The sequence below is a fragment of the Asterias amurensis genome, chromosome 5, assembly GCF_032118995.1.
Source record: "Asterias amurensis chromosome 5, ASM3211899v1".
Classification (NCBI taxonomy): domain Eukaryota; kingdom Metazoa; phylum Echinodermata; class Asteroidea; order Forcipulatida; family Asteriidae; genus Asterias; species Asterias amurensis.
The window spans coordinates 27335215-27352045 of record NC_092652.1 but is presented as its reverse complement, the minus strand read 5'-3'; the positions used below and the strand labels follow the sequence as shown (position 1 = coordinate 27352045).

The window sequence follows — 16831 nt, the reverse complement described above, 5'->3', positions numbered from 1 at the left end:
GTTAGAAACATCATATTTTTACCTCCATGGAAACACGGGGTTGAAAAATGTGCTCCAATCCGGGGGTCAAACTCAGCGTAAGTGGAAAATCACTGAACATTGACTTGAGTCAGCATCAAATAAAGTTATTTACATCGTTGAGGGCGCTGAAAGAACACTGCTTTGACCGTCTTTGTTATTAGACTGGTCCCCTGTCTTTATCATACGAGCTTCAAAGTAATGACGTCAGATGTTCGGGCAAGAAAGAGGCCGGTACTAAACTGGTACTCGATAAACCATTCAATAATGTATTGGAATATACAGCACACATGGAAACCAGCCAACATTTACAGGTTTAGTTTCCGGTAATTGACAAGTAGAGAACCGAGGAATATCGGGATAAAAATACAACATTTTAGCAGAAAAGATGTGAAAATAATGAAAGTCGGCGACCTGAAGGAATCTTTATTGCTGTGAATTCCATGAGAGTGAACTGAATGTTCAGACGGAAATGTTATGAAGTTTAATAGTTCAACACACACGTGAGGCGACGGGCGGAGGCCGTATTTTGTACACAAAAAAAGACTGTGTGTGCTGCGTATGTGAATGTAACAATTTTGTAGAAATTGCTGTGTTCTTTTCTAAACGGGTGACAAAATGGCAGACGCCGACACTCCAGCAGCGACTAGATTAGGGCAGGAAAGGGAAAGAGAACGAACCTTATCAGGAAATAGTAGTAAGTACTTGAAAACAATTAACAATGTGTGAAAGTCAGTCGGACTACGGAGTGGTGCAAAAAAGAAAATGTTTGCAAAGTCTATTGTTTGTAACAATTTTTATTAGTACCGACCCAGGTCAAAGGTCAATGTTTACTGGGTCAAGGTTTTCATGATGGAATTTTGTGTATACTTTTTATGGGTAACTTTCTGTATAGCGCCACCACTTTTTCCCCTATCTCATTAAAAAGAAAGGTAAATGAATTGAAATATTATTTCATATGAAATGAAAAACGGTGGCGGCATGCGGAAACTTTTCCCTTTTCAATTAGTATCAACACTTCGAGATAATTATATTAAGTAGTAATAAAATGCACAACGTTGAATATGCCTCATTATTCTGGTAGTTGCGATAATGTAACCCCCCTCCTAGAATTTGTGTCAGTGGTAAAAATTGAGCAAATCTGTTGATTGATTAATTAGACCATTTCGCCCTTTACATTTGAATTTGGCTCGTAACCCACTGTCTCTGCTGTCGGGAGGAGGGTTTCGTTATCGCATCTATGCGCTGTGAAGGTGCGATTATTATGTGTGTGTATCAAGCTGCATTCAAAACATTCATTCACAAATCGTGATGTGAATCAAATAGCATTTTATTTTTGTATAGTTTTTCAACTTTTTTATATTGTTCAACTTGAACTCAGTAATTTGTCTCGCATTCAATGTTTTGTACAGTCTATAGATTAGTTTCCACCTGAGGTGCTGTTCACACTTTAAAATTTAATGTTTTGAATGCACAAAACAATTTGTTTTCTTCTCATAAATACTGCATGCGGCACAGACTTGTACATAAACTTTTTGCATCATTCTTCAGTGAACCACACATGGTCGTATAGCAGCATTAGAGTGCGGCTTTATGCGGCTCATTCAAGCCAAAACCCAAGTTGCTTGTAAAATTACGTCTATTACTGTGTGCCTATATGTCGAATAACTGCAACAAACTCCTCACAGGGAAGTTGCAGGTGTGGTGTGGCAAGTGGAAAACATTAGTGGTGAGCTCCCCTCATGAAAGTGGTCATTTGGATTTTATCTAGCCTAGTTTTGAATGAGTCTATTGAAGGAGCTTCTCTTATACATACTGGTAGGCGGTTCCATTCAACGAGTGATCTTGGAACAAAAGAGAATTTGTAACAGTCTTTAATGGTTGAAGGGTGGGTGAACGCAATTTATGATGATTTCCTAGTGATAGTTTGGTTTTCCTGTGGTTTGAGTTGATACTGGTCCGTGTCGATAGCAGTTTTATGGTGCACAGATTTATATTTAATGGAAATTATCTGCACATATTATGGGCAAAAAAACAGACCACCTTCCCACATGTGCACTAGTTCTCCTAAAAGACTAAGAACGAGTTTCAAAACCAGGGCAAAAGGCAAATTTTCGGATAAAGTATCAAAACCCTTTAAAAGGTATCAACCAAAATTTTGAAAATTCTAGACCAATTTTTGTATGAGTATTATTTATTATGAGGTCTTCCTATAGTTTGTAATTTTGTTACTTTCTGATGTTTTTATGTGATAAATCATGGTTTTTGCGATTTAAGGTTTTGAACACAGTGTGTTTTGCATTGTTGAGTTTGACGCTTACCACCCCAACAATTCAAAATCAAGCACCATGTTTTGTTTGGGCGTGTTGCGCAAGCTCACCTGTTGAATGAGGTGCATTCTGGGATAGCTATGGATCCAATTTGATCCCTTGTTATCCCAGAATGCACCTTATTTCACGCCTAATGCGCACCTGAGTATTGCGAAAAAGTCCATGGTGTTAACTTTTTTGTTACAGTGAGGAAGTATCCCAATAATTCGCTCATGGGTGTACTGTTTAGTGTTTTAATGGACCTGTCATGTTCACCCACTGCATTTTATTAGACACGGTGACACCCCCTCTTGTTGATCATGTGGCAGTCCAAAGTCAGTATTTGTGTTGATCTAATAGGAGATTCTATAAAAAATTACAATCCGGTCTGTAATCTCAAAGTTATCTGTACAGTAGTGAGAAGGGCCTGCTAGGACAAGAATGTGTTATCTTTAAATAGGGCATGATATCAATATTCTGGCCGTTAAAACAACTCAAATTTGAAGGTCCCAATGGTCCATTTTGTTGGCAAAAATTGGTTTTGAGGTTCTTAAGTTATGGTAATTTTGAAATGGCTCTTAACGTTTGAGGAAAAGAAAATGGAAAAAACATGCCTTGTAGACTTTTGTAAAGTACCAGGGGCTTTTCCCATTAGTCTCTTTTTTCCCCTTTTTTTTATGAATGACCCCAGAAGTAAACAAATACCACACAGACAAGATACACACACATACTGTAGCATATTATTTTTTTCACACAGTCTGTTTTTATCTTCATGTAATATGTAATAAAGTGGCAGTAGGTACATTGTTTTTGTTTTGATATTTCTTGTTATTAATTAGTTATGTCAAGATGAGTATAAATGTTTACAAGTGTAACTGTACATGTACATGTAGGTGTATGCGATTTTTTTTATTACAATGTACGTGCTGTTTTGTGCCCAGTCACTTTCCAACACAACACTGATTGTAGGTGAGCACAATGGTGAGCACAATGTCATCATTTGTGAATCTGACCTTATTTGAGAAACCATTTTGGCATTTTGAAGGTCAATAGAAATTCCATGGGCACTCATGCAAGACTGACCAGGTAGATACAGTTCACTGTCCATCGTGGGATGAATGCTTTCATATTTTGGTACCGTCTGTCTAGGAAAATGGAAAGTTGGTGTTTAAAGCAAGTTTACTGGCAATACATGTAGTCTGGAGTTTGTCCTGAACTGTTGGTGACTAGCCAGGAGGACCAGTTGTGTAGCTTCCACTGATTTCACTAGTCCCCCAGCCTAAATGTACTATATATCAGGCACATACTTCGTCCAGCAATTTTGTTTAGCAATATGTTTAGACTGAACAAGTTTTGTGCACACTGAATGTTTATAATTGAGTGGCAAATGGTGGTTTTGGGGTAGCACTGGATACATTTTGGATAGCATTGTTCTCTGCTATATGAGGAAAATCGTTTTAGTTCGCTGTACAATTAAAGTCTTTAACACGTATAAATTTCCAAAATATCGGATCAAATATCTAATTTTAGCATACTGCTACTTTGTAACTGTACACAACACACTGTAGTTGACAGATTTAGGGTTGGAATATTGGGTGTGACCAAGTAATGTACACCAAGAATGTGACATCAACTGTTTGTTTTGTTAAATTTGTTTGACTTAATTTGCACATCAGAAAGGAAAATGGCATTAATTGCATTTCAATGTCAACTAATCTAACAGGTTTTTGTTTTGTTTTGATGTTTTCCTTTTCCTTCTCAGATAAAGGATCATCCATGAAGTATAAAAGTCGAGCATCAACTATGGATGGAAGTGTAAGTGCCTTAAATTCTAATCGAGTTGGCAAATTTTTAGGCATTTGAGGTTCAGATTTACTCAAGAGATTAGGTTGCTCGAGGAATATGCCAGTGATTTTTTTCACATAGCTCAAGAAAGTACCGAGTATACAGTGCTCACACACATCTGTGTACATGTATGTAATGTAATGGGTAAAACCAAAATTAAAATTCTTTATCCCGATGCAAATTTCCATCTAATAAGTGGGTTGTTCATAGTTAATAAGTTGTCAATGTTTTAATCGATATCTTTACAGCTTTACCACAGGCTTAGATGAGATTCCAAACATACTCTCACCTGAAGCTCCACTTGAGTACAGTTGTGGTGTAAGCAATTTTGACCAGGTGTACAAGGAAATTGAAATTAACAGTAAACCATTTATGTGCATCGCCTGAATCACTCAATCTTTGTACATTTTAGTGAAACAAAAGTTTTCAGCGGAAATGGGAAGTTTTTCATTTGATTTGAATTCATGGAACCTGTACTATTTTTGTGTACCTAAAAGTAAAGAATTGAAGAATGTGTTATCAAGGTAATAAAAAACAAGTATGTTCCAAGCCTGTGTGACTATCAGGCCAATGTCTGGTTTCCTTGGCAAATGAAAATATTTGTATCCCCCCGGACATGATGTCAGTCTATCGCAGAATATTTCTCACCGACACTCATTTATACTCCTGGATGGAGAGAAGTAATTATGATATAGTGCCTTGCTCAAGGACAGAAGTGTTGTGACTGATCATGTCAGGATCCGAACCCACATTTCTGTAAATTACAAAACATGAGGCCACCGCCCCTAGACAGAAGGGCCATGACACCCCAAAACTTACTGGCATGATCAGAAGGAGAATTACCTTTGGGTCAGGAAGAAGGCCTCATTGGCAGCCCTAATCCTAAGCTCTGAATGATGATCGATCTAATTTGTGGGTGACTTTGGTTGGTTCTTTATCGGACAGAATCCTCTCAGGTCCATTAAAAGGGGGTTTACGATCTGGTGATTCTCTGATCTTTATGAAAACTTTTTCGTACTTTGACTTTGAGAGACATTTCACTGTGATTTTTTTCCCCAATGCAGCCAATACTTTATTCTTATTGCAATTGGACTTTATGTACATGTACATGATGGTATGTAATGTATGGTATTCATTATTTATAACAAACCTCAAAGATGTGGGGCAACAGATCTACGGATCATAGTATGTATTTGCTTTTATAATAGATGTTAAATTTGCATCGGGGATAAAGAATATTAATTTTGGTTTTTACCCATACACCGATGTGTGTTAGCACTGTATACTCAGTACTTTCCCGAGTCCTGTGAAAAAAGAAAAAAAATATCACAGGCATGTTACTCGGGTGGGATTCGAACCCACGAACGACCCTTGCAATTCTAGAGCAGTGTCATACCAACTAGACCACCGAGGTTGCCCGGCAGCTAGAGGCAGTTCGAATCCTATGTTTTGGCAGCGGGTACCGCAACGATATAATAGATGTTGAATTTGCATCAGGGATAAAGAATATTAATTTTAGTTTTTTACCCATACACCGATGTGTGTTAGCACTGTATACTCAGTACTTTCCCGATTCCTGTGAAAAACTATCACAGGCATGTTACTCTGGTAACTTTTGTTTTCCCTCGCCCATCTTGAGGTATATTTTCTTGTATATTGTTTTGTACGTTTTGGCAAATAAAATAATAATAACATCCTAATCAGATAACAGTTGGTATCACATTGAAATCCTGGTGTTGCACGCATGTCAGACCTTAGTGTCGGACCTTCTTTGCGTTGTGATTGGTCAATACGCAATGGGGCGGAGCTTAATGGATCGGTCTATTGTCTGAAACAAAAATCATGTTATTGGCCTACTGGTCTGTCACAAGTTGTAGTTTGGGAACTGGCCTGGTGAACACTGACCAATCTTGTTTCTTTATCTTTTCTTCTATTCATTGTTCTATTGTAAGGGTTGCTGGTGATAGTATAAAACATTGTGAGAAATCGCTCCCAGTGGAGAAACTTAGTTTTTGAGAAAGAAGTTATTTCCAACGAATTTGAAATTTGAAAGGATCTGAAAGCACACAACTTCGTGTGACACAGGTGTTTTTTCTTTCATTATTATCTCAGGTTTGTTATTTTATGCATATTGAAATGGATACACTAAGTGAGAAGACTGGTCTTTGACAGTTACCAATAGTGTCCAGTGTCTTTTATTTGCTGGCTAGCAGTGCATTACATTTGAAAAGCTCAGTCTCAATCTTTGTCTATCTGCTGTTTTTTTCTCCCTTTAGAGTCCTGTTCTTGATGGACCAACTACCCCAAGACAGAAGAAGATTGGTCACAGGAGGGTTGACACCTTAGGGGAAACAACATATAAGAAGGTAAGTTCTTTTTCTCCTAGGAATGATAACAAGATTTATTGTTAGTGTCTGTTGTTTTGGCTGTAAGGCGTGCCTGTTCAATGTTTATTTTCCATTACTAAGTATTGACCCCTTGATTTCTGCCCATTGAACGTCATTTTTAGAGTCAATAGAAATAGTGTGCAAAATTACTCTGCTTACTGTTAAGCAGTGCTTTAAAAATTGGCCATTGTGTGCATCTATCTCACATGCGTTGCTATAGTTAAATGCACTAACTACACAATTGCGCAACCACGATTAATCAAAGGTGGTCATGTCGGGTGAAATGGTTTCTATTTTTTCATTTATTGAACCGTTCAATAATTGAAAAAGTAGAAAATCCAAGTAATTGCTGCTCTTCAATTTACAGTTTGACATTCTCTCTACAATGAAGCTGGGGAATTCTCGTTAAAGGGACTGTGTCATCTTGATCAAAGCAGTCCTGTGGTGGTTCATGAAATAATAAACTGCACATGCGGGACCTGCTCCCTCTGAATAATGCTTTTGAGAGGGCGCGAATTTGTGCGGTAACTGAGCAAGAGTTTATAATTCCATATACAGCCACAGGCATGTTTTGATAATGACAATAGTCCCTTTAAATTAATCATACATTAAAAATTGTCATTTTGTCTTTAGTATTCACATGATGTTTTCAATATGTCATCATTTTGTTGAAAACCGATATTTAAATCTGTCAATTTCTCTAAAAATCAATACTTTTATTTTTTGAAGGAAAGTGAGTTATTTATAGATCAATTGTTCATCTCTCAGTTGTTCAGGTTTTTACAATTTTATTAAGGGCTGCAGAAGCAAGGTTGTTTATAACTTGAACACCTTGCAATTTAATTAATAACATAGGTTCATATAGTTGTTATTATAGTAGCCGTGTGAATCCTATGTTAATTAAAGTTGGCCATATGGTGTAGGCAATACAGGTCATGAGATTATTACACATTTGCCGCTGGAGCTGTTGGGCCTGGTTGGATTTAATGGTTTCCAATGTGGCTATGACTGCCCACCTTCAATGTTGTCATTGATAGACAAAGCTGAAGCCAAAGTCATTTGATTTGCATGCAGCATTAGACAAGATTTAATGCCTTATGGATGATGGTCATGTACATTGTACATTGTATTCATAGTGATTACTACATGTATGTGCAGTAATCTATTACTTCCCAATGATAAATGTACCTCAGGCATTGAAGAAAATAAAAGATAACTCACATCATTCCAAGGATGATTCATTTTGGAACCAAATAAATACATGTACAGTGTATACGTATGTAATAAACATTATAAAGTAATTAATTTAATAATTCATTGTGAGATACAAATTTAGAACCCCGCATAACGGTAGTTCATGTCACTACAGGTTTGCATGTGTAAATTATTAGCCTATAACATTCATAAGTGCCAGCTTAAAAATATACTGCAATTCGTTTTGGGAAGCCGAGAACTGTGTTAAAGTAACTTCCTACATGTATGCTACAAAACAAAAACACTATTATCCATTTTCTAACCATCTCTAAAGACAGAAACAGTTTTTGTTGTTGACTGCAGCCAATAATACATGTATATAGGCCTAACTGTAATATTATGCAAATTAGGAGTTTCTATTTGTTATTAATTAATAATGTTTTGGGGTTAAATCAAGGTTGTTTTATAGTCATTTAACTTCAGCCATCTGGCATTGCGGATGTAAACCACTCATCAACTGTCTATTCTCAAGTCATCATCTTTGAACTTATTCCCTGACTGCATACAGTACATTAAAAGTGATGAGTCATAGGGGATGAAAAGGGACCAGTCTAAATCATCTCTCATCCATCGTTCTGATGCTAGCGTGGGAGGTCGATATTTTTAGGCAGAAGTGCTTGAAAGGCTGAGCATTTAAAAGCCTTGGTAGCTCATTTTCATTGTTTAGACCAAATTTATGTGCTTTTAAAGAATTTTGTTTATAAATCAGAATATAGATTTAGCAAGTTTGCCAGTTGCTTTTAAAACCAAAAGGAAAATGGTTAACAGCCTGATTAGATGTTGCGACCCTACGTTTACATGTACGTAGCAGAGTCTATTTTTCCAAGGCTATACCATTTACAAATCGATAGAATTATTGTTTAAGAATAGATCTGTGGGTTTGCACAACATTAACAATATAAGATTAACAATATAAATGTCACCAGAGTTCCACACAGTATAAAGATTGCCACGGTAGAAAATTTCCTTTTAAATATTTTTCTTGAAAACAGCTTTGATCTTGCGAGATCAAAGCTGGTCGAAAACAGTGACACAACCTTTACCTGTCTTCATAGACTGATAGAGCCTTTGTTGTAAATTTTCACAAGCTTTCTTTCATGTATGTTGTGGCACATACATGTACAATGTGGGCATTGGTCTATGACAAATTACCAGTGTTATTCACATGCTTCATGAATAAAGTTCAAGGCCTGTCTGTATGATTTACAAGTAAATTATATGAAGATGGATTGATAAGAAATAACACCAGGCTTGAGTAGAAATGCAGTCTGCTGGTTAAAAACTAGTCATCCTTAAAGGGCAGTCACACGATGCATACCACACCCTTGCTCCAAGTGGACCCAAACGCCAGTTTGGTCCACATGTAAATGTACCTGGGTAAATGAATTTGCAAGAGAATTAAGTAAAAAATTGTTGTGTACAAGTGATCATTTTATCCTTAAAATAAACGAGGCATGAAAGGGTTTAAAAGTCATGATTTATATTTTAGTTTTTATTGTATGTAGGGGTTATGGGTTCTTTTGTGCAGACATTGCATTCTAAAATAACCATTCTTTTCAACAATTACATACTGAGTAAATGTACACTGTCATTTACATTGTAGCTGGCACATTTTGGGCTTTCTCAATCTTTATCAGAAATGGGGAGGGAAAATGGATGAACATTTAAGTGCCTACATTTGTATACATCATACATGGTGTTTCTACCCTAGTTGTTGGGACCAGTCCCATAAGAAAGTATACTGAGTGACATGTGATTATAAATGCAGACAGGGTATGACAGATCTATACAGTGCTCATGTCAATAGCCAGCCTTAGGGTTAGATTATGACCAATCCATCTACACCGTTCAGAAACATAACATGACTGATAACATTATACTGGCATTATGAAAACCAATCACTAGTGGCGAATTGTTAGATGGTTCTGTTCAGGTCTTATTCACTGTGAGGATGTGAATTTGCCAAGTGACTTTGTTGGTTTGTAAACTAAAGAAACCATTCAGTAATTTTAAACAAACAACTTGATGGGTTTTGGTTTTAATTCCAAATGTTAATTGCAGAATACTTCCCTTTTACATTACACTTGACGATCAAAACAAAGTTTTTTGATTGAGATAGTTTTAATTTAATTGCGCTTGCTTTATTACATCAAAAGTTATTGTGTCATTTACAGTACTTAACTATTGATGCCTCACGCACTACACTGTACAACATACGTATACCGTGTACTGAATCATTAACTTCAAATACTATTATTCTTAGCATGAGGGAACCAATCTTCATTAATTGTACTGTATCATTGTATTTTGTGTATGATACAATTACAAGCGGTTAGTGAAGGACATGCAAAAACCGTAGACATTACGCTAACTTTTTCTTTTGACTAGTCAGCCAGGCAGTTGTCTAGCCAGTGTCAAATCTGACATGTTGTCACTGATGACAGTACCTTCAATGTATCTTGAAAATCATACATAAAATCATTATTTCAAATTGGTGGGATACTAGTGTTTTACGTACACTACTAGCCAGGCTATTACAGAGTCAAGTTTGCCTTGATTTAGCATAAAAAACTTAACAAAAATAGTAAACAAATAAAACAAATTAGCGAATTAATGCATTTTTTGCAGTGCTAGACTTAATGTGCTTTGCCCTTCAAACAGCTGCTGTGTGTTCCATTGCCTGTCTATGTCACACATAGACTGTTAGTGTACACACTGAAAATAAAAAACGAGCAAAAATCAATCGTAAAGCACAGCAGTTATTGAATTAAAATTACCATCGGTTTATTTCTGTGATTGTTGTGACATAATAGAATGGTCTGCAGCAAAGGTACATCGTTGCTCTAACTTATGTTTCCGTTCTAAACACACACTGTGTAGCAGTGTGGTCAGACTGTCTATACCCTTGAGGGTTAACATAATATGTCAAGGTATGGAGTGCAGGCTGATTTTCCTATTAGCCAATACAGTTCAAATAACCACAGGCTAGATTGACCAAGATTCATAATTAGGATATTTGTGGAGACGTCTTTTACTTGTTTTTGTTTCTGTTGGTGTCAGCTACAGTGCACTTCCACTGGTGATGGTACACTTATGTCTTGAAAATGCCATGAAGGTAATATAATCATGGAGGGAATAGCCTTGCTCAAGGCAGTCGAATTATTCACTCCGAAAAAAGACCGCCGCTGTATAAAAACCCACCCGTATTCACTGTGCGTAAAACCCACCCGTATTCACTGTGCGTAACATCGCACGACACGATGCCCCCGTACACTATCCGCATGCGGAGGCCGTTAGGCCGACAGCCTTGTAGGATCTGTGTTGAAGCCACTGACCTCATTACTATAATAAGCGAAGAGTTCCCACGGTCAGCTCATTACCATAATGCCCGCGAAAGACGAGACATGTTTACCTCACACACCACCACCACGGCCACATAATAGGGTCCAAAGGTCGTGATAAGGGAAGTGCGTGATTGGACGTCAAAATGAATAATTCATTTGCCTCACATCCTGTGTTGTCTGATAGGTCTGACGAACGATATACATATTCATGAGCTGCATACTAGCATATCCTAGAGCCCCCCCAATTTCGTCCACTATTGGAATTTTTTCAATACAACACATTAAAACGGGAAGATACAGATCCGACAAGGCTGTCGGCCTGACGGCCTCCGCATGCGGTTAGTGGTGTACGAGTGCGATGACTTGTGTGAACAGTATTCGTGCGATGTGACAGTATGTATACGGGTGGGTCATTCGGTGTGATCGCACACACCATGCACAGGGTATACGGCGGGTGGGTTTACAGCTGCGTCTTTTCGGAGCGAATAATGCGACTGCCTTGAGCAAGGCTATGGAGGGAATTGTTGTTCGCAACTTCACTTTAAAATTTACTGTTCCTCCATGCTACAGTTTCTCAGTAACGGCATTATTAATTGAGAAAATATAATTAGCTACATGTACAGTAATGTACCTAATTGCAAAATGCTCACAAACCAAAAGGACCTACATGTAAGGTATTAAAAATGCAAATTTCAATTTTCAAAATGTACAATTTAAATTTAACTGTGTAATACCGTATACAACTCATAAAAAGCTTTGAACCGACTTTGAAATCATGCGCCGTCAACGCTCATCTTATGAGAACATGCCGGTATAGCATTCAATGGGAGGCATACAGTACCTGTACATTGTAGTTGGCCAATTTAAATGTTGGTTGCTTTACAAAATTGTGGCTGAGTGGGTCAAAAAGAAAATCACGTTGTTTGTAGAATAATTTAATAATTGAATCACCAAGGTTAGATGTTGAAAGGACACATTATGTACAATAGTAAATAACTAAAGGATGGTCAGATAAATCCGACCTAAACAATGATATATATCAGGTTGATCCGCTGTTTGCAAACAGTGGCCAGCAAACTGGAGACGTCTCTGCATTATGGTCTCGGAAAGTGGTGGTAGATTGCCATAAACCTTCCCGTTTGTAGTATGGTCCCGCCAGTGGATGTTGATAACTCTACGCAGCAGTTGAGTGTAGCAAACGTTGATGCGGTCATACACTTTTTGTGTTGTTGTCCATGTTTCGGCTCCATATAGCAAGATGCTTTCAACACAGGCCCTGAAGAACTTGATTTTGATAGCTCTGTCAAGATCAGACTTCCAGATCTTATCTAATTGGTTACATGCTGACCATGCTTGCGCTTTCCTGCATTTGAAATCTTGGAATGAGTCAGGTAGTGATGAGCCGAGGTATTTGAGATCTGAAACAGTTTTAAGTTTCGTACCATCAAGAGTCTGTATACTGGATGTTGGAGGAATGTTCACGAGGAGAGTCTTCGTTTTTCCTGTGTTTAGATGAAGACCGACACAATTGGAAGCCTCCTCAGTACTATGAAGTAATGATTCTGCAGTGTCAACTGATGTTGACAAGAGTGCTACATCATGGAGACGGATCTCTGGATAACGACTGCTCTATCTTTCTTTAAGCACAATTCCTGTTTCCTGCTGAATACCTCGTAAAGCGTGCCTCATTATATAATCCAGCACAACCACGAAGAGGAAAGGTGCTAAAGTAAATAACAAAAGGATGGTCAGATAAATCCAACCTAAACAATGATAGAAGATTTAAAGGATGTATTCTAAATGTATCAAAATAATAGCCTCTCACACATTCAGCTAGAAATTTTCAGTTTTAAAAATAGACTTCACCCAAGTCCCTCGAGTTAAACTGCATCTCAACCTACATTGCTTTGAATTCCTCATGCATACTTCTCTCAACTGGTTTACCGACATGATGTATTGATTCTTTAGGGAGGGGACCGTCCAAAGTGGCATTTTCATCATCTCTTGTGGGTGTAGTCTGAGCTAGCTGAGAAAAGCCACGCCCGAGCGCTCTGCTTAGTGGTGCCTGACATAAACCAAATCTGGTTACTCATCGCAAGAAAACACAAGTCTAAGACTTCAGTGGGTTGTACGACATGTTGTTACAGACAGTGTCTTCAGCTGGCATACATTTGGTCAGCGTTTTCTCATTTGATTTCAATCTGTATGTCATCATTACTACGGCACACGCCTTGTGTTACTTTAGATTGAAACCATGTCGGAGTGGGAAAGAAATCCAGGAATAAAATGAAATGTAGGTTGCTATTCAATTAGATTAGAATGGGTGGATGAAGGGGTGGGTGGGTATAGGGAAAGGTTGAGAAATGGGATTGCATTGGATGGGTTGAGTGAAGAGGTACTCGTGGGAATGCATTAGGATGGGTGGATGAAAGGGTAGGGGGTATGAGTAAGGTCGAGGGTGGAACACTGCATCTTAGAATGGGTGAATAAAGGGTAAGGTTGAGGAATGGGTTTGCATTTGGATGGGTGGATGAATGGGTAGGGGGTATGAGTAATGTCGAGGGTGGAACACTGCATCTTAGAATGGGTGAATAAAGGGTAAGGTTGAGGAATGGGTTTGCATTTGGATGGGTGGATGAATGGGTAGGGGGTATGAGTAATGTCGAGGGTGGAACACTGCATCTTAGAATGGGTGAATAAAGGGTAAGGTTGAGGAATGGGTTTGCATTTGGATGGGTGGATGAATGGGTAGGGGGTATGAGTAATGTCGAGGGTGGAACACTGCATCTTAGAATGGGTGAATAAAGGGTAAGGTTGAGGAGTGGGTTTGCATTTGGATGGGTGGATGAAAGGTTTGTGGGTACAGGGCAAGGTTGAGGAAGGGGAAAATTGCATCAGGATGGGTGGATGAAGGGGTAGATGTAGGTGGGTATAGGTAAGGTTGAGGAAGGGGAAAATTGCATCAGGATGGGTGGATGAAGGGGTGGGCAGGTATAGGGTAAGGTTGAGGAATGAGGATTGCATTAGGATGGTTGGATGAAGCGGTGGGTGGGTATCACTGGGTATAGGGCAGGGCTGAGGGATGGCAAAACTACAGTACCACAGGATGGGTGGATAAATGGGTGGGTGATTAAATGGTGGAGGAAGGAGAAAGTTGCATTTGAATCAATTCAGTGGAGGGAGGGTTGTTGGGTGGATGGGTAGAGGGCAAGAGGGAAAATTGCTGTCAGTGATTTATTTACATTGGGAGTGGCACATTTATTCTCACAATGTCATACTTTCTTGAATTACACGATTGTAAGCTACGCATCAAGCTTGCATAAAGATAAACTTGCTATTGACAATCGCGAGTGGAATATTGAAAAACATAGTGTCTCTGCGTCCCATTACTGATTAAATTTTGGCCGCAGACAAACTATGTTTTCAGCATTCAACTCCAGCCTGTGTGCTAACTAAAAAGTATTACCTCATGGGATTGTTCAGACAACTCATTTGTATGGCGGGAATCTGAGGCTGAAGTATGCATAACCTACCTACATGTATAGCCAGTTTCTTTCATTATTATCTCGTAACTTCGATGACTGATTGAGCTAAAATTTTAACAGGCTTGTATATGTTGAGACTAACTGGTTGAGACACACCTAGTGAGAAGACTGGTCTTTGACAATTACCAATAGTGTCCACTGTCTTTAACAGTTCTTGGCACATGCTCAGACCTATCGCGCAATATTAGCAAATTTAGCACACTCATAGCTGCAATTGTTTTATGCTTTGCATGTTTGGCTGTGTTTTTCACATTTTCAATAGTACACAAAACTATCCCTATTTATACACTATATTGTACATGCAGGTGATGAGAAGGAACTTATGGTTAAAGACACTGGACACTATTGGTGATTGTCACAGACCAGTCTTCCCACTTGGTGTTTCTCAACATGTGCATAAAATAACAAACCTGTGAAAATTTGAACTCAATTGGTCGTCGAAGTTGCGAGATAAAATGAATGAAAAAACACCCTTGTCACACAAATTTTGTGTGTGTGCTTTCAGATGCATGATTTTGGAGACCTCAAATTCTAAACCTGAGGTCTCGAAATCAAATTCGTGGAAAACTAATTCTTTCCCGAAAACTACATCACTTCAGAGGGAGCCATTTCTCGCAATGTTTTATACTATCAACCTCTTCCTATAACTTGTTACAGAGTAAGGTTTTATGCTGATAACTATTTTGAGTAATTACCAATAGTGTCCACTGCCTTTAAGCGTTGCATTTTGTTGCTTGTGTCGTAGGCCTATTTCACGACCCTCATTCTGTGTAGACCAGACACTACGTGCAACACACCAAAAGCAAACTACATATTTCAAAAGAAACTTTACCATATACTTGGGTACTGAACCTACAATAATAAACAAGTAACACACCATTGATATTGTATTTTTGTAACTTGATGTCCTGGTTTCTCATTGTTGCATTTGATCTTGAGATGTTGTGTTTGCATTGATCAAACAAGGAAAACAGTTTCAGATAATTATTACATTGTACAAGAGAAAAGTATAGTGTGTCATTAGTTTCCTTTGCATTGTTCACCCAGTAATTAGTATAATAGTGCCCAGAATATTGGTCAATACAGACTGTATTATACAGTATGTAAGTGGGAAACTCATTACATGTTAATTTGGTTGCAAAAATATCTAAGTTGTGCATTATTTGATCATCTTGCTCCATCTGAAAATCCTTAAAATTTTTAGATATTTGTTCATGGTGATATGGTCTAATCCAATACACAATTTGTAAATGTTATGGAATTTGCAGAGAAGTTTAACCAATACTTTTTCTTGTATATTCTTTCCTTGCAGACAAGTTCTTCGGCTTTGATGGCCGCTATTCAACTTGGTATTGGTCATTCAGTGGGAAGTTTATCAGCCAAACCAGAGAGAGACGTCCTTTTGCAAGACTTCGCCGTCGTGGAGAGTATATTTTTCCCAAGGTTAAAACTAAAGATTTTTCTATTCTATAAAATTATCTTATATTATTGAATACTGTGGGGGGGGGGGAGCTCGTGCACTTCAGAGCATTTCAAACTTTATCATGACAAACCCAAGAGAGTTCAAGTAATGCGGTTTACTGTGCCAGGCTTGTATGCTTTGTTTTTTAAAGGGCACCAAGTCATTTTTCTCCTTGGTATGGGGCACCCTATGAGGAAATTGTGAATTCCACTGATGTTATTGATTTTCTGATTTCACTGATGACATTGATTTCATTGATTTGATTTCACTTATTTCACTGATTTTGATGGTTTTATCTGATTTTAACTTCCATTCAATCCTGTTGCAGTGAGGGGAGTAACATAACACCAGCACACAGTTATCCAGACTTTAGATTCAAGACATATGCACCAATTGCCTTCCGATATTTCAGAGAACTGTTTGGAATTCAACCGGATGACTTCTTGGTGAGTTGAGATACATGTCAGCCATATTTATTACTTCCTATGGGGAGAGATTGGGTGAATCTGTTGTAGGCCTGTACATGTACGCTTCATTTTATAAAAGGACAAGGACACCAAGGCATTTTCTCCTTGGTAAAGGGCACCCTTTGAGGACATTTTAAAGTTCTACTGGAACATTTCAAGGGCACAAAGGGTCATGGAGGCAATCGCCTTTGTTGGTTCTG

At 38.1% G+C, this 16831-nt stretch overlaps 1 protein-coding gene across 5 annotated transcripts in view; it reads left to right on the top strand.

The window, feature by feature from the left end:
* Positions 1–309: 309 nt before the first annotated feature.
* The window catches only part of LOC139936941 (phosphatidylinositol 4-phosphate 5-kinase type-1 alpha-like), a 40291-nt gene continuing 23769 nt past the window's right edge, over positions 310–16831 (top strand). For all 5 annotated transcript variants that reach the window (XM_071931783.1, XM_071931787.1, XM_071931784.1 and 2 more), the window contains exons 1-5: positions 310–715; positions 4090–4142; positions 6449–6538; positions 16015–16145; positions 16493–16610. In XM_071931783.1, coding sequence (XP_071787884.1) covers positions 637–715; positions 4090–4142; positions 6449–6538; positions 16015–16145; positions 16493–16610 — 471 coding nt within the window. In that variant the 5' untranslated portion in view covers positions 310–636. The remainder of the gene's footprint in view (positions 716–4089; positions 4143–6448; positions 6539–16014; positions 16146–16492; positions 16611–16831) is intronic.